Source organism: Mycetomoellerius zeteki, unplaced genomic scaffold (assembly GCF_001594055.1).
Source record: "Mycetomoellerius zeteki isolate Tzet28-1 unplaced genomic scaffold, Tzet1.0 scaffold425, whole genome shotgun sequence".
NCBI classification, from domain to species: domain Eukaryota; kingdom Metazoa; phylum Arthropoda; class Insecta; order Hymenoptera; family Formicidae; genus Mycetomoellerius; species Mycetomoellerius zeteki.
Window position 1 is genome coordinate 40,846 of NW_017257420.1, and position 22,660 is coordinate 63,505.

General features: G+C 35.5%; 1 protein-coding gene across 14 annotated transcripts in view; it reads right to left on the minus strand.

Annotated features, from left to right (window-relative positions):
* Window positions 1-22,660, minus strand: part of sls (sallimus) — a 103,864-nt gene that overhangs the window by 37,771 nt on the left and 43,433 nt on the right. For 8 of the 14 annotated variants that reach the window (XM_018454072.1, XM_018454066.1, XM_018454073.1 and 5 more), the window contains 10 exons: window positions 21,916-22,013; window positions 19,870-20,090; window positions 19,468-19,542; window positions 17,422-17,526; window positions 16,939-17,344; window positions 16,775-16,844; window positions 15,890-16,696; window positions 15,680-15,746; window positions 15,445-15,498; window positions 458-14,188 (listed from right to left, as the gene is read on the minus strand). In XM_018454072.1, the coding sequence (XP_018309574.1) occupies window positions 458-14,188; window positions 15,445-15,498; window positions 15,680-15,746; window positions 15,890-16,696; window positions 16,775-16,844; window positions 16,939-17,344; window positions 17,422-17,526; window positions 19,468-19,542; window positions 19,870-20,090; window positions 21,916-22,013 (15,634 nt within the window). Of the gene's footprint in view, window positions 1-457; window positions 14,189-14,531; window positions 14,729-15,444; window positions 15,499-15,679; window positions 15,747-15,889; window positions 16,697-16,774; window positions 16,845-16,934; window positions 17,345-17,421; window positions 17,527-19,467; window positions 19,543-19,869; window positions 20,091-21,915; window positions 22,014-22,660 lie in introns of those variants that run through there. The other 6 variants (XM_018454077.1, XM_018454076.1, XR_001936802.1 and 3 more) reach the window with 5 other exon arrangements.

A 22,660-nucleotide genomic window follows, 5' to 3' on the forward strand; every position in this document is an offset into this window, starting at 1 on the left:
ACGCAGCCAATGTATTGACAAATTTTTTATTATAATTTATCACTCGAATGGTGGATATTATATGAAGCATGGTCAGCAAATCAGCTGCTAGTTGACTAGTATATAAGGTAGTACGTGTTCTTACCTAAATGTCAGTAAATTATAACTCTGTATTTTATTAGTTCTGTACTTACCGAGATAATCTATAACAAGATCATAATGTTAAATTGAACATTAGTTTGTTAAATATTTGCATTAAGTGCCAAAGATCCCTAATTTGTGTATTCTGATTACATTCCTCTTTTTACCTCTTTTATTAATATAAAAGATACTAATACTAATATACTTATGTAATTTATCTGTTTGATTTTTTAAATGTTACGATTATTGTGTTTAATCGAATCGAATTTCTTCAAACATCGCGTGTGAATTATCAATGCAATCTATCATGTTACCTTTCTATACGTATAATACTTACCTAAAATTTTTTCCAAGTAGTCGGCTTCAAAAAGTGTGCTTGCTATTTTTGGTACTATTGGTATTATGGGTTCGAATATATTTGGTTCAATTTCAGTAATGTGTTGCAATTCAGTAACAATTATACTTTGCTTTTCATCTTTTACATCATGAGCTGTTTTACTGTCTGGTTTTGGAACACTGAATTCCGATACTACATTTTCAGGATGAATTTCAGTTTTCAGAGCAACTTTTCGTTCAATTATATCCGCTTGCGCGCTTACTTCTTTAGCGAGACCTTTGACGACTTCTTTTGCTTCTTTCTCTGTAGGAGTTATTTGGGTAACTTCAACACTTTCGGAAATGCGAAATGAAACTTCGGCTGAAGCACTTGTTACCACTTTCTCAACGATAATAGAACGTTCACTTTCATGAGGAATCGTTTCCATTTGTTGTACACTCTCAAATGGTATTTGTTCCGCTGTTATTTTCTTTACATCAGGTTTAACGAATTCCATCATTTCCTTCGTTGATGATGACGCAATCACATGAGATTTTTCAGCAACTGTCATGCTTAACATGCTTTGATCAGCTATTTGTTTAGTTATTTCTTCCAAACTTTTTACGTCTTCTTTTGTTTCTTTTTCCGTAGCGATTACTTGGATAACTTCGACTCCTTCGGAAATGCGGAATGACACATCAGCCGTTGCGCTTATCAGTCCTTTGTCAGGAACAAGTAAACGTTCGCTTTCATGAGAAATTGGTTCAATTTGTTGTATGCCTTCGAATGGTATTTGTTCTGGAATAATTTTCTTTTTCTCAGGCTTGGCAGACACTATAATTTCCTCTGTTTCTGATGATGTAATTACTTGAGATTTTTGAGCAACGGGCATACTTAGCATGCTCTGTTCGGCTACTTGTTCAGTTGCTTCTTCTATACTTTTCACAACATCCTTTGTTTCCTCCTCCGTAGCGGTTACTTGGATAACTTTGACGCCTTCAGAAACGCGGAATGTAACATCGGCCTTTGTACTTGGCGTTTTCTTATCGGGAAGAAGCAAACTTTCTCTTTCATGAAGAATTGATTCGGTTTGTAGTATACTCTCGAACGGTATTTGTTCTGGAATAATTTTCTTTATTTCAGGCTTTGAAAATTCTGTAATTTCCTCTGTTGTTGATGATGGAACCACTTGGGTTTTTTCAGCAACAGACATACTTAACATGCTTTGCTCGGCTACTTGTTTAGTTGCTTCCTCCACACTTCTTACGACTTCTTTTGTTTCATCCTCCGTAGCGGTTACTTGGATAACTTCGACTCCTTCGGAAACACGGAATGAAACATCGGCCTTTGTACTTAATGTTTTCTTATCGGGGAGAAGCAAACGTTCGCTTTCGTGAGGAATTGATTCGATTTGTTGTATACTTTCGAACGGTATTTGTCCTGGAATAATTTTCTCTACTTCGGGTTTGGAAGATTCTTTAATTTCTTCTGTTATTGATGACGTAAAAACTTCAGTTTTTTCAGCAACAGAAATACTTGACATGCTTTGATCGGCTATTTGTTTGTTTGGTTCTTCCATACTTTTTATTTCTTCCTTTGTTTCTTCCTCCGTAGCGGTTACTTGGATAACTTCGATTCCTTCGGAAACACGGAATGAAACATCAGCTTTTGTAATTGGTGTTTTCTTATCCGAAAGAAGCAAACGTTCACTTTCGTGAGGAATTGATTCGATTTGTTGTATACTTTCGAACGGTATTTGTTCTGGAATAATTTTCTTTACTTCGGGCTTGGAAGACTCTTTAATTTCCTCTGTTATTGATGATGTAAAAACTTCAGTTTTTTCAGCAACAGAAATACTTGACATGCTTTGATCGGCTACTTGTTTGTTTGGTCCTTCCATACTTTTTAGATCTTCCTTTGTTTCTTCCTCCGCAGCTGTTACTTGGATAACTTCAACACCTTCGGAAACACGGAATGAAACATCAGCTTTTGTAATTGGTGTCTTCTTATCGGGAAGAAGCAAACTTTCTCTTTCATGAAGAATTGATTCGGTTTGTAGTATACTCTCGAACGGTATTTGTTCTGGAATAATTTTCTTTACTTCAGGCTTGGAAGATTCTATAATTTCTTCTGTTGTTGATGACGGAACCACTTGGGTTTTTTCAGCAACGGACATACTTAACAAGCTCTGCTCAGCTACTTGTTTAGTTGCTTCTTCCACACTTTTTGCAACTTCTTTTATTTCCTCCTCCGTGGATGTTACTTGAATAACTTCGACTCCTTCGGAAACACGGAATGAAACATCGGCCTTTGTACTTGGCGTTTTCTTATCGGGGAGAAGCAAATTTTCTGTTTCGTGAGGAATTGATTCGATTTGTTGTATACTCTCAAATGGTATTTGTTCAGGTATTATCTTCTTTATCTCTGGTTTAGCAGGTTCTATCATCTCTTCTGTTGTTGACGATGTAACTACTTGAGATTGTTCTACAACGAGCATACCTAACATACTCTGATCAGCTGTTTGTTTAATTGTTTCTTCTAAGTCTTTTACAACTTCTTTTGTTTCCTTTTCTGTAGCGGTTACTTGTATAACTTTGATACCTTCAGAAAAGCAGAATGTAACATCGGCCGTTGCGATTGATGTTTCTTTATCTGGAAGAAGCGAGTGTTCTCTTTCATGAGGAATTGATTCAATTTGTTGTATACTCTCAAATGGTATCTGTTTCGGAATTATTCTTTTCGTTTCAGGCTTAATAGATTCCATTATCTCTTCTGTTGTTGATGATACAACCATTTGAGATTTTTGAGCAACGGGCATACTCAGCATGCTCTGCCCGGCTACTTGTTTAGTTGTTTCTTCCAAGCCTTTTATGATTTCTTTAGTTTCCTTCTCCGTAGTGGTTACTTGGATAATTTCAACTCCTTCAGAAACTCGGAATGAAATATCGGCCTTTATACTTGGTGTCTTCTTATCGGGGAGAAGCAAACTTTCCCTTTCATGAGGAATTGCTTCAATCTGTTGTATGCTCTCGAACGGTATTTGTTCTGGAATGACTTTCTTTTCCTCAAGTTTGGAAGATTCTATAATTTCCTGTATTGTCGACGACGCTACCACTTGAGTTTTTTCTGCAACAGGCATGCTTAACATGCTCTGCTCGGCTATCTGTTTAGTTTCTTCTCCCAAGCTTATTACGACTTCCTTTGTTTCCTTTTCCGTAGGCGTTACTTGAGTAACTTCGATTCCTTCAGAAACGCTGAATGAAACATCAGCTATTGAACTCGATGTCTTCTTATCGGGAAGAAGCAAACGTTCCCTTTCATGAGGAATTGCTTCAATCTGTTGTATGCTCTCGAACGGTATTTGCTCTGGAATGACTTTCTTTTCCTCAGGTTTGGAAGATTCTATAATTTCCTGTATTGTCGACGACGCTACCACTTGAGTTTTTTCTGCAACAGGCATGCTTAACATGCTCTGCTCGGCTATCTGTTTAGTTTCTTCTCCCAAGCTTATTACGACTTCCTTTGTTTCCTTTTCCGTAGGCGTTACTTGAGTAACTTCGATTCCTTCAGAAACGCTGAATGAAACATCAGCTATTGAACTCGATGTCTTCTTATCGTGGAGAAGCAGACGTTCGCTTTCGTGAGGAATGCATTCAATCTGCTGTATGCTCTCGAACGGTATTTGTTCTGGAATAATTTTCTTTACTTCAGGCTTGGAAGATTCTATAATTTCTTGTGTTGTCGATGATGCAACTACTTGAGTTTTTTCAGCAACGGACATGCTTAACATGCCTTGCTCGGCTACTTGTTTAGTTATTTCTTTCACACTTTTTACAACTTCCTTTGTTTCCTCCTCCGTAGCAGTTACTTGAATAACTTCGACGCCTTCGGAAACACGGAATGAAACATCGGCTTTTGTACTTAATATCTTCTTATCGGGGAGAAGCGTATGCTCACTTTCATTAGGAATTGACTCGGTCTGCTGTATGCTTTCAAACGGTATTTGTTCCGGTATTATCGTCTTTATTTCAGGTTTACCAAACTCTATAATTTCTTCCGTTGTTGATGATGCAATTACTTGAGACTGTTCTGCAACACGCATGCCCAGTATATTTTGCTCAGCTATCTGTTTAGTTGCTTCTTCTACTTTTTTTACTATTTCTTTTGTTTCTTTTTCCGTAGCTGTTACTTGAATAACTTCGACTCCTTCGGAAACACGGAATGAAACGTCAGCCATTGTAGTTGGTACTTTCTTATCTAAGAGAAGTGAACGTTCACTTTCATGAGGAATTGATTCAATCAGTTGTATACATTCAAATGGTATTTGTTCCGGCATTATTCTCTTTATCTCAGGTTTTGATTCTACCATCTCTTTTGTTGTTGATGAAGTAATAGTTTGAGATTGTTCTGCAACACGCATAGTCGGTATGCTTTGCTCAGCTATCTGTTCCGTTGCTTTTTCCAAACTTTTTATGATATTTTTCGTTTCCTTTTCCGTAGCGGTTACCTGAATAACTTCGATGCCTTCAGAAACGCGGAATGTAATGTCGACCGTTGCAATGGATGTATCTTTGTCAGAAACAATCGAACTTTCTCTTTCATGAGAAATCGACTCAGTTTGTTGTATACTCTCAAACGGTATTTGTTCTGGTATTATTTTCTTTATTTCCGGCTTAACGGACTCAATCATGTTCTCTGTTGTTGACGACGCAATTACTTGTGACTGTTCTGCAACGCCCATGCTCAACATGCTCTGCTCGGCTATTTGTTGATTTGTTTCTCCCAAACTTTTTATTACTTCTTTTGCTTCTTTCTCCGTAGCGGTTACTTCGAAAACTTCGATGCCTTCGGAAACGCGGAATAAAATATCGGCTTTTTTACTTGGTGTCTTTTTATCAGGAAGAAGAGAATGCTCGCTTTCGTGGGGAATTGATTCAATTTGCTGTATGCTTACAAACGGTATTTGTTCGGGTATTAGTTTCTTTGTCTCTGGCTTAATAAATGCCATCATCCCTTCCGTTGTTGAAGATGTAATGACCTGAGATTTTTCTGCAACGTGAATACTTTGCATTCTTTGCTCAGCTGTCTGTTTAACTGCTTCTTCCAGGCTTTTGACAACTTCCTTTGTTTCCTCCTCTGTTGCGGTTACTTGAATAATTTCGACGCCTTCAGAAACGCCGAATGAAACCTCGGCTGTGGTACTTGGTGTCTTTTTATCGAGAAGAAATGAACGTTCGCTTTCATGAATAATTGACTCAATTTGTTGTATACTCTCAAAGGGTATTTGTTCTGGTGTTAACTTTTTTATCAGAGGTTTAGCTGACTCTGCCATCTCCTCCGTTGTCAACGACGCAAATACTTGCGACTTCTCGGCAACGCGCATGCCTAGCATAGTTTTTTCGGCTATTTGTTTAGTTGGTTGATCTGGTGTAAGTAATTCTTTTTCTGCTTCATTATAAGACACTTCAAAAATCGACAATGGCATTAGTTCTTCTAAGTTTGGTTTACCTATATGCTCTTCGGGAACTTGTGATCTTGCAAGCTCTTCAACGTTACTCACTGTCAAAACTTCTGACGTCTCCGCAACTTCTATGCTGGGTAGTTTTGGAAGAGCTTTTCGCTGTTTTGGAATCTCTGATCTCGTTAATTCTTGTTCTGTGTCCGTAGAAATTACCTCAGACACAGTAACAGAACTCATTTGTTCAATGCTTGGCTTTCCTTTTTGATCATTTTTTTCCTTCAATTCAGGTATTTGTTCTACAGTTACAGCGGTTATAATTTCGGTTTTCTGAGCTATTTCTCTACCTAAGAAACATGGTATGGCTGTTTTCTCCTCTAATTTTTCTAGACTTGGCAGTTGTGCTTCTGTCTCTGTAGATATTACTTGAGAAACTAAAAGTGAGGAAAGTTCGTCTAGTTGTGGTTTGCCTTTCTGTTTTGTTGGACTTTTAGATCTCGAAAGTTCTTCAGCATTTGTGATAGTAAGCACCTGAGAGATCTCGGCAATTTCTCTACCAGACATCATAGGCACCGCGGTGAGTCTATTAGGTGCAATGGGACTCTCAAAAGTTTCTTCGGTTTCATGAGATAATATTTGAGATATAGTCAAGGACGATAATTCTTCTATTTGTACTTTCCCTTTACGTTCGTCAGGTGATATTTGATTTGAAAGTTCTTCTGTGCTTATCATTGTTAAAATTTGACTAGTTTCAGCTACATCTCTACCAGATAAATTAGTTTGTGCCATTTTTTTCGTAGGCATTTCCGGATTAGGAAGTAAAGCTTCCGCTTCATTAGATATAGTTTGCGTTATACTTAAGGATAATAATTCTTCGAGATTTGGTTTTCCCTTTTGTATCTCGGGCTTTTGAAGTTCAACAAATTTATTTAGACTTAACGCAGTCGTTATTTCTGTAGTTTCTGCTACGTCTCTGCCATATAAACTTGTTTGCGCCGTTCTCTCAGTTGGTATGTTGGGGCTATTAAGAACATTTTCAGTTTCTTGAGATTCTGTTTGTGAAATTATTAATGGCATGAATTCTTCGAGACTGGGTTTACCTTTCTTCTGTTTTCCGATTTCTTTTATAGGAATGAGTTCTTCGGCATTAGTCATTGTTAAAACTAATGTTGTTTCCGCAATATCTCTACCGAACAAATTTGGTTGTGCTGTTTTTCCCGCAGGAAGCTCAGCGCTAACTAATGTTTCTTCGGCCTCATTAGAAATTACTTGTGAAATAGTAAGTGGAATTAATTCATTGATTTGTTGGTTACCTTTCTGTTCTTCAAGTCCTCCTGTAGCAAGTTCATTGGTCTCAGATAATGTTGTTACTTCAATTGTTTCAGCGACTTCTCTACCAGAAATATTGAAATCAGCCTTGCTATCTTTTGGAATAACTTTACTAGCTAGAAGATTTTCAACTTCATTGGAAATAATTTCGGAAACAGTTACTGATGACAATTCTTCGAGTCCTGGTTTACCTCTTTGTTCATATAATTTAATAGATTTTGTAAAATCTTCGGTTGTATTCGCTGTTACTATTTGAAGGATTTCCGCGGTTTCTCTGCCTGTCAACTTTAATTGTGCCTGATGTTGTTTTGGTGCAACGGCTTCAGGTAAGATATCTTCGATTTCATTAGAAGCTGTTTCAGTAATTACAACTGTTGTAAGACTTTCGAATTGCGGTTTGCCTTTCTGCCCTTCGGGTTGGAATTTGCACTCAAAAATGTCTTCTCTTTCGGCTGGTGTTGTTTCTGACTTTACTATTGGTTCCACCGTAGTCTGAATCATAGTTGCTTGAGAGAAAAGTGGTTTTTCTTTTCGAAGTTCTCGAGTATTTTGTATACTTTCTACGAAAGAACTTTCAATAGTTTGGAATAAATCAATATCTGATGTAGCTTTGACTTCAGTTCGCTTTGAAATAATATTCAACATCCCTTCCTTGTCTTCGATAATTGTTTCTGAAATCTGTAATGGCTTTATCTCCATTATATCAATATTCGCTTTTTGTGTCGCAGGTTTAAAAAGATCATCGAAAGTCTTCTCGCTTTCTTCAACAATATTCTCATTAACAATAATGCTTTCAAACATGTCTCGAACTGATGTGGCAATTTGAGGTGTTGAAATATAATCTGAAGGTTGTTCAGATACGTCTACTCGTGATTCCACCATTGTGGTCTCTATCATATCGTGCTCAATAACAATAGTATCGACAGCTGTTCGCGACATTTCATGTCTCTTCTCTTCCAATGATGCTTCAACTTCGGCAGATGTTATCTCCGTAATAAATACACCATGGCCTTCTTCGAATGCTGGCATAGCTGTACTAAATATTATCTTCGGATACTTATCGAAAGTACGTTCGCTTTCCGCACTTGGAACTTCATAAACTATGATAGGTTGAAGTGTGTCTTGTTTTATGTGAGCTTCGGCTTGTACCTTTTCAAAAGGTTTAATCGGTTCAGTATTTTGCTCAATAAATATTTGAGCCTTTTGGGCAATATCCATACCAAGTTTTGCTAATTTTACTCTTGCCATACTCTCTTCGTATTTCGGAATATTCATCGTTTCTTCTTTGTCTTGTGTTAAGGTATGATCTACGGTAATACTTTTCCCTTCGACGAAGCGAATCTCGGCGCTACGCTTATCGGGTTTGAATTTATCAGTGAATATTGCACCTTGCTCTTGAGGAACCATTTCGCTGACGTCAATACCTTCCAAAGCAGATTGTGTTTTATGTGCTTCGCATATAATGGGTTTCATTGCTGAAGGTAATTCTCCGAGTTCTTCGCGTAAATTAATTTCCGTTCGTTCAGCTACTTCTTTACCTTCCATTAAAAGATTTGCCGCTTCATGGCGAAGTTTCTTTGTAGCAAATTCCTCTTCAATGTCTTGAGCATTAATAGATTCTGTAATGGCAACGAATCTATTTTCATCTAAAACAACATGAGCTTTTGTTTTTGTCAATGGCGTTTTCTGAATCCTATCTATTTCTTTCTCCACTAAGGTTTGTTCGGAGAATTGTACTGTCTCAAACGGTTTTTGACCAATTAGCGCGGTTACTTTTGTTGGTACTATAACTTCGTTCATTTCACCTGTATTTGAACTGGTAATTATTTCAGATCTCTCGGCGACTTCGTGACCAGGAACAATAATTGAGAGTGCCAAGCGAGATTTATCTTCCCGTAATGTTTCAAGGGGAGCTTCTTTGTCAGCTATTTTAATTTCCGTAACAGAGGTGACGCGCTTGCCTTCTTCGACAGATAATTCTATTTTGTGTATTTCTGGCGTGAATTTGCCTTTGAAAGGTTTCTCTTGATCTTGAATCATGTCTTCAGTTACTAAAAGACTTTGATATACTTCGTGTGTAGGTAATACGGTTTTAACGTCTGGCTTTTTGATGGTTACTTTTCCTACAGAATGTTCAATAGCTATCGCGGTCGTTTCTGCTATACTGTGAGTGGCATCGATATCGAATGAAGCAGCGTGTTGACGCGGTTGCTCCTCGACGATATATGTCGATTCTTTATCTGCTGGTGTTATATGTTTTATACTCGCGATGACTTTACCTTCTTCCATATCGATGTTTACAGTTTTATTTTCTGGCATTAATGCTGGTGTAAATTGCTCTTCTCCTTCTTGAATAACAAATTGTGATTCTACCAGTGAATTAAAAGTTACGTGATCTGGAATTGCGACGGCAACCAGTGGTGCTTCGCCAGTAGCAATTTCACCAGTGCTAAAATTAGCAATTTGTATTGTTGTTTCGGCGACGCCATGGGTTTCGATTAGAGCTTTCTCTGCTGTTTTTGTTTTTGGTATTTCTTTCGGCGTATATTTTGTTTCTTTATCATCTAAGATTACCGAAGATACCTGTACACTTTGTTCCATCATCATGGAAAGATCAGCTTGAACCATCGATGGTATTTTATCTTTCTTGAGTATAGTCTCCATTTCCGTTGGCTGAGTTTCCATTGCTACTATTGCCTCTAACGGAATATTCGAGAATATGGCTGAAATAGAAGTCGGTTTTGTCTCTATTAATTCTCCAGCACTAGAATTTGGAGTGACTTCGCTCTTCTCAGCAATAGTATGTCCGGCAAATTGAATCTCGGCTTTTTTCTCTGTGGGTTTTTCGGGAATTTGGAGAATATCTTCCTTTTCGCCTAAAATCTCAGTAGACATAGTGGCACTGATAATCTCATCGACGGATATTCGAGCCGTGTCGGTTTTGGCTTGTTTATCTTGAAATTCTATTTCTGTTTCTGTTGCAATAGTTTCGCTTTGAACGATGCTCTCAAACGGCAAACGTTTTTCTTTTGCTGCTGCTGTCGCTGGTATTTTCACATTGAGGTCTCCTGGATAAATGGCTGGTGTAACCTCAGTAAGTTCGGCGATTTTATGAGCATCAAAGCTGGTGTTAATTTTTTCACCTGGAACATCCGGTTTCTTCAAATATTCTCGCTCCTTATCAGACGCAATTGTTTCAGTCACTGTTATGCTTGTTTCTTCTTCAAACGATATATCTACTTTTTTTTTATCTGGTTTGACGAAATCAAGCATAAGCTGTTCTGAGTCACCAGTTGACATTTCGGATGTAACGATACTATGATGAGTTATATGCTCGGTCATAGCCATTGCGGAGATCGTCTCTTCGCGTATTAATTCGCTGATGTTGTCAGTTGCGGTTATTTCAGCAGCTTCTGCCACGGTATAAGTAGGAATATCGAAAGTAGCAGATTTCAATTGTGGTTTTTCTATTTCTGCAAGCGTACTTTCTTTGTCACCCGTTGTTACAGAAGAAACAACAAGAACTTCACCCATTACAAATTCAAAATTAGCTTTTTTCTCTGGTACCAACGTATGAGGAAAAAGCTTTTCAGTTTCTCTTGTTTGCACTTCTTCAGCAACGGCTGTTTCAAATGGTAATAATATCGTTTTAGGATGTGCACCTTGGATAGGTTTGGTAGATAATTCAGTTGGAACAACACCACTAACAATCTCAAATGTCGATGCTATATTTTGTGTTACTACGTCTATTGTAGCTTCGGCTGTTTTTGGCGCCTGTTTTCCATTAAATATATCTTCTTTGTCTTCAGAATGCGTAATTTCAATTGTCAAACTTTCTCCTTCTTGAAAAGTAATGCCAACCTTTTTAATATCAGGTTTTACATTCGTTTCTAAAGGAGATTCTTTCTCAGATACTGATATTTCCATTTGTTGTACAACATCTAGTCCGCTTTGCAATTGATTGACACTTTCTTGATGTGGTTTTTCTTCTTTCAATGTACTTATATTGCTCGCAAGAATCATCTCCTGTGTTTCAGCTATTTCATGGCCCTCAGTTATATCTAACATAACCCTTTGTTCGTCTGGTAACTTTTTCATTAACAATTCTTCCTCCTTCAATACGGTAGTTACTTCAGTGACAGTCAAATTTTCAGATTGAGTGCATACTTGAAGTGCGGCATTTTGTTTAACAGGACTCGCATCCTCATCTCTGATTCGTTCTGCTTCGCCGACATTTGTTTCTGTTACTATCAATTCTTCTAGAGCTTCTTGTTGTACTATTGCTTTACCTGATTTTGGTAGATCACTTCTTATTTTTCCAGCACTTTGTTCCACTAAGATCTCTGCCTTTGACGCGATGGTGTGACCAGTTATGGACGACTCAACCGTATGAGTTTGTGGTCCAGCATCTGGCGTGTAAATATTCTCAAGATCATGTGGAATTATTTCTAGAACGCTGGCGCCAGGTCTTGTCTCCGTGAGTTCAATGTTCGCCATTTTTTCCTCGGGTTTTATGTCTGCTTTATAAACATCTTCCTTTTCTGCGATTTCTTGCATAACGATACTGATAGTTTCTATAGGAACATGAGATGGATATGCTTTTCCACTCACAGGTTTGTCTACCGCTAGATACTCTTCGGTCGGCGATTCTGTTCTTACTTGTTCGAATATAGGAGCCACTTGCGTCATATATTCAGTATTTGCAAACGCACTTTTAACATCGGTCATATCAAGATATTCACTTTCTTTTTCATCCGCTACAATCATTGTAGTGTGTAAGCTCTCGATCTGATTCATTGAAATTACTGCGGTCATTGTTTCAGGAGTCTTATCTTTCCTCGTCGGAGCTACATCTTCTGCTGCAACAGTCTCATCAACAATTGTTTCTTGCAAACTGACTGCTTCGATTTGAGCTGTAGCAGTTGATACGGCTTCTTTCATGACTTTACCTAAATTATTTTCAGGTTGGGTTTCCTGAACTTCAAGCGAGATCAGTGGATGAGTCGGTACTGTTTTTCCGCGATGTGATTCAGGCATTTCAAAAATTTTCAATTCGGCTTCTTTTTCTCCAAAAGTCGTTTGCGATATTTCAATACCTCTGATAGCATCATAGATCATCTCGATGGTATGGATTTCCGGTTTAGCATCTTCCTTCATGCTAGTCTCTCGATCATGAATGAGCGTTTCAAGGACAGTTTTCGCTTCGGTTAATTGAATGGATACAACACCGCTCTCTATGACATACTTGAGTATATCTTTCAAATCCGCGGGATAGTCTGCGGTTTGAACTTGAGATATCAATATGTGTTCCTCCGGTCTAACTGATGTTTCCGCCAATACTTCGAACGGTTTCTGATCGGCACTATAAGTTCCTTCAGATTCTTGAACAATTGTGTCTGTTACAGAACCAATCTCCAATGGGGAAATCGATGTAACGGCTAGTTTAGTAGTAGGCTTTTCTTCAGGTTGATAATCTTGTTCTTTTTCAGATGTCATCGTTTCCACCGTCACAGCTGACATAATTTCGACGACATTCAAGTCGGCTGTAATCTGTTTACTCTCTTCGATCGTCAAATCATCTTCTTTTTGTTGAATATCGATCATTGATATCGTGACTCCTTCCAAAAGAGTAACATTTGGAGTAACTTCGAAAGAATCTACTTTACGCTCGGGAATATATTCACCTTCACGCTCCTGTACGAGATCATGACGAATAACAGCCGTTTCATTTCCATAGGAAATTTCAATTTGGGCCGTTTGACTCGGCGGTAATCTATTTGAAATGTATGTTCCTTCTTTTTCGGGTGCATTCATCTCTTCGGTAACGCGTTGTCGTTGCGAAATTATCGATTTGGTAGCGACTTCGGTAGGTACTATTAACTCCGGATAATATTTTCCTGGTTTATCCTCAGAATGAATTTCTTCTACTATTAACGGTTCTATTGCATTGACGTTAACTCGAGGTTTCGTAAGTACCGTTTTCGTAGGTTCTAATTTATTTTCAACCAAACCTTCCTGTATTTCATAAACCGAAAGTGATATTTGTGGTAAGACAATATCTTCCGCTTTAACGCTTAAAGGTGTTATAAAATCTTCGGTCGATATTTCGCTTTGATTAACTATGGTCTCTCTAATAGTTGTAGCTTCTTGGACAGTGACCTGCACATCTGCTTTTCGACTAGTTTCTGGTATAGTCAAAGTTAGATTTGATACATTTTCATCGTGAGTCAATGTTTCGCTGATGAGAAGACTTTCTTTCGTTATTACAGAAGGTGTAGCTTCATAAGAAGTAGCTTTGAAAGATCCAGAAAATTCATTAGTGGATATATGTGCAGTAGTTTCCATAGTAGAATATGGTTCTATCGATGATATTGATATTGACGCTTTACGTTCGATAGGTTTGGTACTTGCCACTTGATCAATTACTTTTTCGTGTACTGATGTTATTTGTTCCGTTAGCGCGATAACAGTGTCTAATGTGTATTTAGCTTTCTCTGATTCGGGTTTGCCAGGTGCTTGTTCGATTGTATGATCTAATGGTATCACTTGATTTCGTTGACTAGATACATTTAAAACCATAGACGGCAGTAATTGATCTTTTGTTACTTCAAATTCTTCTATCTCTTCCAGTTGTATCTCATCTCTACCAATGTTTGATCGTTTTGGTATTAATGTCTTTCTAATTTTTTTAATAGTTTCTTCTTCCTCTTCTATGTTTATTTGTTTTTCCATTTCTTTTTGTTTTTGTTTACGAATCAATCTGCCCTTTGAATCCCGTTCGAGTTCAATAATCTCTTCTTCGACTTCTTCCTTTTTTCTTTCTTTATCAATCTCTTCGATTTCCTCGATTTTTATAGATTGAATCCCTATCTCTTCCCTATCTTGTGTTGTTTCTTCAATTTCCCTTGGTTTTTTATCTTTGCGTTTGCGCAATGTTGTGTGTGCCTGCCGTGTGTCCTCGTATTCTGTGGAAAGTATGTGAGAATTTTGTGTCAGACGTGAGTGTTGCGTGATGTTTTTATTTTCTTGCGTTCACACACGCACACGCACACGCACACGCACACGCACACGCACACGCACATATACACTTTATATCTTGCATATACTTTATTCCATGACTATAGAGCGTGTATTTGATTACAATAAGAACATGCTCAATAAACAAACAAGTAACAAGTGTTTGGATTTTCAGAAACGTGTAAAATTTATTGTAAATTTAGTAGACTGTAACATTATTAATTTTATAATCATGCTACATTTTTATGTCTCATACTATTTTATGTTGAGCAAGATATCGGTAGAACTTACATTTGAAGGCAGCGCAAGTGAGCATCAAGTCGTGAAGCATTGATTTCGAAGCTGATATGAAAAGTAGCTGATTAAAATGTGACAGTAATTGTATATTGTATTAGAAAAGGAAATAGGATTTGTCGCGTGTGGAAAGCATAGCGGCGTAAGCGAAAAAATTGCACAGCTATTATTCGATCAAGTAAAGCTTCATACATCTGAAAACATAATAAAATAGTGACTGTTACAGCCATGAACATCCTGCCTTTGTATATTGTTTTTCTCTGTGTTAATATTTTTATACATATGTAAATAAAAAGATATTTTTAAAATATCAAAAGATATAGCATTTTTAAATTAAAACTTTAAATATAAATGGGTAATAGGGCTACGAGCCAAGATTAATACATATGGTCAAATTTAATTTTTAATTTTTTGTATATTTTTTTTGTATTCAATTCTAACATTGAGAAGGATCTGATGCGGATCGAAACGTTTGTTGTTATTACCGGCATTTAGATTAAAGTTATTGTATGTTTATTTTATTTTTATTCTTTAAATTTGACCATGTGTATTAATCTTGGCTCGTAGCCCTCTATTACCCATTTATATTTAATTTATTGAGTCTTATTACCATGATACATTTTAAAACTTTAATTTCTACAAAATTATTATAACATAAAGAGAGATTGAAAAGTATATTGCTTTTTTATATAAGATACTAGGTATATATAAATGGAGACTTGTATCCATCCTAGATTAAATTAATTAAAATTACAAATACATGTGATATAACGTTAATTGTTCTAAAACTATAAAACTATAATCAAATAATAGCAATAGTATATTTATTATAGCGAAAAACCAATTTATTAAGTTGGTAAGTTATACAAATAGATATCTAATAGATACGTCAAAATTTATTATTCCAAACCTTTAATTTCTCGAATATCCTGTATGTGAGTAGCTTTCCTTTCGTCCTTCCTCTCTGCAATAAAAAATACTTATTCTATCTGAAAATGATTTACTCTTTACACGAAAAACAATAATGTACATAATGTACATAAAGAAAATATCGAAGAAAATTCAAATAAATCCAAATCTTATGTGTACGTAATAAATAAATTATATTTATATGAATAAATCACAAAGTCTGCAATTGGGCTTACCCATAAAATGAACTTCCATTTTGCGAACAATATCTATTCTTTCCGTAGCATGTTGCTCAGTGTCAACCTGAGAAAAGAAATAAAAAAAGAAATTATTATTTTTAGAAATATTGTAACATGTATTTTATTAAGGAAAATGGAGAGTAAGATACAGTATTTTTTCTAATAATTATTAGAAGTTCATACAATGTTTGGATGTCATATCTGTACCTCGGAAACTTCTGTAACTTCCCAAGCACGTGGTTTGAAATCTTCTGGAGCAAAATGTATAATAACTTCTTCCACAGTTGCATGTTGAAGCTCAACCATTCTCATAAAAGCACGAAAACCAACTGTCGCTGCAACGAAACTTTCGTCAGTTGTCGTCTCTTCGGTAAGTACTTGAGTGATCAAGGGACCATGGCCTTTTCTTTCTACTAATTGAACTAAAGCATTTTGAGCATCGGGTGTCTTTAGAGCGGGAAAAATCTCAGTCTTGTAAAGGCATTCGTTAATCTCGTTTACGGAAACACCTTGTCGAACCAAGTAGCCAATTGTCGCAAGTTCTCGAAGAGGAGATTCTCCCGGACCAAATTCTGTCGCATCAAGTACCTCCATTATCTCATCGACTTCCCGAGCTATGCTTTCTTTTTGTCGCTCCACAATCTCTTTTACAGTAATATCTTCTTTAATTTTTTCGGTTTTTATTTTCTTTACCTTTTTTTGCCTTGTTTCTATAAGTTTCGTTTTTTGCAAACTACTTTCTACATGTGCTTCAGAAACTGCAACTTTCTGTAAAGTTTCCGAAATAACTTGAGCGTGATCGAGTTTTGTTTCGATGGTAAAATCAGGAGCAATATCTTCACTCGTGATTTCTGACACGACAACACTTTCTTGCTCTTCGACAATTTGTTTGGCACGTTCTTCAAATTTAGGTATATGTTCTCGTGGTTTTTGATCGTCAATTTTCTTTAAAGAAGCTATTGCTTCAGTTACAATTGGTTCTTGGATCGGTACTATTCTTCGTGCTCTAGAAACCTAAAATGTAAATACAAGATAAATAGTAGTTCGCGAAAGTCTGAAAGAGATGTAACTATACTGAACATCTTATAATACCTCCTCGGGTTTATCTTCTATGAAATCTGTAGTTTCTAATAGTTGAGTCTCTTCAACATCGATAGTTCTTCTGCAAGTACAAACGGCAAAAATTATAATTTAAAAACGGAACAAATTAAAGACTTTGGAATATACTGAACAAGATGAAATGGAGGATTACTAACTTTTCTTCTATCTGTTCCTTCGGAATAAGTTTCTCTTCGCGGATTTCTTCTTTCTCAATTTTGAGACGTTCAGTTTTTACTTTCTCCTTGATCTCCTTTGCCTTCTTTAATTCAGTTTTCTTCTTTCTATGCGGTTTCTCTTCTTGTTTTTTAAGCTTTATATCCAGCTTTTCTTCTTCTTTGATGTCATCCGGCATTAACCATGATTCGCTGATAGTATCAATATGAAGTTTGGCTTTTGTTACTATCATACCAATTTCATTGGTAGCTTTACAAACATACGTGGCATCATCTTCTCTGGTAGTTTGCTTAATTGTTAGAGTAGTTCTGTTTTCTTTATCAAATATACGTATTTTTACATTGTTCGTATTCATTATAAGCTTATCATTCTTATACCAAACAACATCTATAAATTAAAGAAATAATTAATTAAAACAATTTTATAACTAAATTTAAAAATCTTTGCGATGTGTAAGTAATTACCTGGTTTGGGATTACCAGAGTAGATACATTCAAACAAAGCGATATCTCCCTCTTTAGTATAAACGTCCGTTATTTCTTGGATAAATCGTGGAACAGCTTGTGTAGCTGAAATGTTATGAAGTTGCAGTTATGAAAAACTCACAATAAAAATACATTAAATTAATTAGTTTCTTACCAAATTCTGTATTTAACACCAAGATTATTTGAATTAATCTCGTCTTGTCAGTAGTCTAATTAGATAAACACAAATGAAAAATCATACACCAGTTACTTCTAAATGATGCATCTCTATCGTTAGTCTTAAAACGAATTCTACCTGATATCATGCTTTTTTCATCTTTGATGTAATATTCTCTATTAGATATAGATGTATTATCCGCTAATCCAAAATTTCCGCCGCTTAACTTTTAGTAGCAAAATTTTTTGTAATTCTTCTTGACTATCCGCTATATTTAATTGTTGGAAAGATTCCAGATCAATTTCTCTCAACTCTAATGGAAATATCCGTGGATTCATGATTCTCGAGTTGTCTCTCTTTGGAGTATTTTGAAACAGGAATCTTAGACTTGGGATATATTTGATATTTTCTTTTATAGTCATGAATGAAATCAACTGAACTACAAGTTTTTCGGGAATGTAATTTTTAAATATCTTTGTGTCGAGTTTGTGTTTTGATCATGCATGTTTGGCATTATGGTTTTTTTTTCGATTAATGGTAAATATAACGATAATTTTTGGGTCTCTGGAGAATTTATCTGTTTATCAGAGTGGAACTATATATATTCGTAAATTTTTTTTCCGCACTTTGACAGTGGGAACTCACAAAAATCGAGAATGATTTTCTTTTTTCTGCATTTTATCAATATATCGAGATCTTTTCGTTAAATATCGAATTGTTCGCTTTTTTAAACATGTCTTTATTGCTAAAAGATAATTGCAAAGCGACTTACCGATAACTTTTTTTTAGCATTATTTTGGCATCTTTTTTGATAGGAGATAATTGTTTTGACACATTTAATATTTTCACTACAAATTTTTTATATTCTTTATGCTTTATTACAGGAATCGCAAGGTGTGCTATTGCGCATAATGGCGGCTGAATGTAATTTGGGACTAATTTCTGAGTGGTGACGAATTTCTAATAGCAGTTTTATATTGGCTTACGGAATTTGAAGTCAATTTCTTTGGTCATCCACTACGCATCCTCGGGATTGTCACAGCTGGTATTCTTATACTCTAAAATCTTTGGAGTGAAATCTAACTATAAAGAATGAAATCTCAATCTTAAAAATTGACAATTGAGCCACTTCTTTTCAATGCTGGTTCAGTTGTCATTCTTTAGCAATAAATTTCACTTCAAAGATTTTAGAGTGTACATCATGTGTTTCAGTTCGATTACTAAGTGACGACATAAGGAGCGTTTCATTTGGCGCTCACAATACTCGCGAGTATTATTTATTCTTCTTTAACATTTGATGAACAACAAGGATGAAATGATTCTATGAACATTGCGAGCGTCAAGTGGAATATACCCGTAATGTATTCGATAGCAAGATCGTGTTTTACTACTTTACTAAGTACAAAACTGACATGTGGATTTCTTTTATTTTCTAATAATGTTATATAGGAAAAATACTTATGTTTAATAGGTCCATTATCTTGCTTCTTCTCTTGTAATTGTCTTACTGAATCAAATATTATTGGAGGTTGTTCCTTGTAAGAAACATCTATCTGCCAAGAATATTGTATCGCAATATTACTTTTTGGTCAGTATCCATAGAATCTGAGTATCTTGCCTTGAGTATAAAAAATATTCTTTTGAAGAAGTTTCATCTTTGTCATCAAAAAGTAATTTGGTATCATTGTTAATGGTGGTAAAGGTTTTTGTTGAAAAGTCGCTGGTCACAGTTAACTTTTTTTGAACTCTCTTGTTTCTTAATGCATAATGTCATTCAGACTGTCTCTTGAGAAACTGCACTCTGCATCATGCGGCATGCAATTGAACGTGTTCAAATGATAAACATGAGTTTTACATGAGTTTCTTACCTTTTAAAGCCTCTTGCATTTCTTCCATCTGTGTAACCCACTCTGGTTTTCTGTACTCTTTTGTTCCGAGTATACCTAATCAATAAAACGAATATAAGAAAGATATAACGGATGTATACCAAACCCTTCCTATTTTATTAGCAATTAGATAGAAGAATTTGGGCAAGACCAAAGAGGTTTGCTCGAAATATATAAAAAATAAGACAAAAGACAGTGTAGTCGAGGATGTTGTAAGTGTTTGTTGTAGTTGATGTAAGGAACATAGGATAATGAAGGGCTTTTTATTAGGATGCTACAGAGCTTCGACGCTTCTCCGATTGAAGAGCGCAGCTGAAAAGAATATGACTTAACACTTAACTAGATTAGTAAAGCCTTTGAGATTTGTAGAGAAAATGATATTACCTTCTACTGATAAATACGTAGTTGTAGTTGATACACCGAGTGGATTATAAGCTTCAAATGTGATCTCACCAGTGTCATCGGGGAAAGTTTCGGCGATTGTTAATACTGATGTACCATCTTCAAATTCTTCAATTTGGAATTCTTGTGATGAGACTATTTCTACTCCTTCTTTATACCATTTTCCTTTCGGTTTTGGTTTGCCTTTCACCTTTACTTCCAATCTGTATACGTAACAAAAATGGCAGTCACACATGAACACATAGTATATACATAACATATGCGTGCGTGATAAAAAAATATAAATGTATATAATTATAAACAGGGAATGGAAGTAACTCGTTACTTGTAACGAAGTTACAGTTACAACTTTTTTGATAACTTTATTGGTAACTGCGTTATTTTCTTTTTGGTAATTGTAACGGTAATATAGTTACATATTTTTAGTAACTAATTCGGGATTTATACATAACGGCTTGCCAATATGGATAATGTCTGAAAAGATACCAGAAGATTTGCGGATTATTGCCATGTTTTTATCCATTGCTAATGCCAACGTTTCGTGAATCTTGCCGTTCACTTCATTAGGGCAAGGAGCCTAGTGAAAATGTAAAGCTTATCGAAGCGTCAAAGAAGTGTGAACAAAGAATTTTAACGCTTCTTAAACACTTCATCGACTTTCCATTGACTTTTAGTGGTTTTGAATATTCATACACGCTCCCCGAACTCTCCCCAAACACTCTATAAAGTGTGCCCGAAACACATCTGTCACATTTCCTACACGTTTTAAATACTTTTTTTCATTAATGTTTCCCAAACACTCCACAACACCTCTAGGGCTCCAAGATAAAAGCATAATACTTTTTTTTAGATGTTTACCGAATAAATGAAATATATTTTAAAATAATAATATCATTTTTAGACCACGTATGTGAGAGACACAACCGATAAATAAGAGCTCTATACGGTCGAAGCTAGATCTTAAAATGCTTTAAATAAATCAATCTTGAATCACTAAATACGATATATATGTACTAGACATATATACCACAATTGTAATCTAACGAACTGTGCACCGAAATATTTCCGGACTAAACTAAAATATTTTAAAATATTATCATTTGCTTACCAAGGACCTCGATCAAATTTTATTCACATTCATCTAAGGACTCGACGATGCTCCATTTACGTTCTCTATTCAGCCTAATGACGCTCCGTTTACAATCAATTAACACTCTGCTCGTGCTTGACAAAGAATTTATCTACGCTTTATTTATGCTTTTTTAACTTTTTTAGTTGACGCTTCCTTTATATTCCATGTTTCAATTTTCGCTTCTTATGAGTGTCGTTTAAGTTTTCTTTACTATACCCTCTTACACTTCCTTTACACTTCAATATAACGCTTCATTGACACTCGCTTTATGTTTTATTTTCATTAGCGCGCACTGATCAGGGCGAGGAGTATCAATGTGCTCCTCGCCCTGATAAAGTAAACAGCAAGGTTCACGAAACGTTGACATTAGCAATGGATAAAAACACGGCAATAACCCGATTTTTCAAGAAATGTAATGAAAAATAGGGGGTTTCCATTTAAAAAAATCGACGTGACCTTGATCTGGCCTTGGCGACGCCACCCAAGGTCAAACTGATTAGATCAGTAAATACATCATTTTAAATCTTACAATTTTTGTCTGAAACATTTTTCTCAAAAATACTTCATTTTCGAGATATTCGACCGTTTCCGGACTTTTTGAAGATCCTGTATAAAAAAATCGACGTGACCTTGATCTGGCCTTGGCGACGCCACCCAAGGTCAAACTGATTAGATCAGTAAATACATTATTTTAAATCTTACAATTTTTGTCTGAAACATTTTTCTCAAAAATGCTTCATTTTTGAAATATTCGACCGTTTCCAGACTTTTTGAAGACCCTGTATAATTATATGTGCATATATGTACATATATAATTATATATAAACTTTTTTATCAGGTGTACATATTAATTCGTATTTGATATAATTATTATTCGTTGAATGTGTTAAACATACCTAGTTAATTCCCCATCTTTAGTAGGAACTAACTGAGGAAGCTTCTTAATTATCTCTGGTACAGATTCTTCTATATCAGTGTCGAAGATAGGAGTTTCCTAAAGTCAAAATTAATTTCAATATCTAATATTACACTAACAAGGGAATCTCTCGAGGTGATAAATTCTGATTTTAATGAAACTTCGTGAACTTGTAGCTTACATAAAGAGATGAATTTAGAAAATATCAGTTGCGGCCCAAAAACGATTTGAAGGGATGAAATCACCCCTAACGTATATAGCGGTTTTCAGCTTTTTCCGTTATATCTCGAAAAATATTTGAGATATAAAAAAATGTTTTATACAAAAGTTTTACAACAAAATCCGCTGTATTCATTCGCGTTTTTAGAACAATTATTTACCAATTTTTTGTCAAAATTTTCGAAAAAAAAATTGTTAAATAATTATTCTAAAAAAATATCATTGACGTGAGTAAATAAAGGTAATTTTATTGTAAAACTTTTGTATAAAACATTTTTTTTATATCTCGAATAGTTTTCGAGATATAGCGGAGAAAGCTGAAAATCGCTTCACACAAGAGGCCTGATTTCATCCTTCAAACTCTATGATGGCAGTAATTTTCAAAACTTTTTAAAAAAATTATTATTTTTAAAGATATTCATGATAGATAGAGGTAATTCTATTATGAAGCTACTTGCAAGTAAATGTCTATAATGAAAATGATAAAATGCTATCATTTCCACACC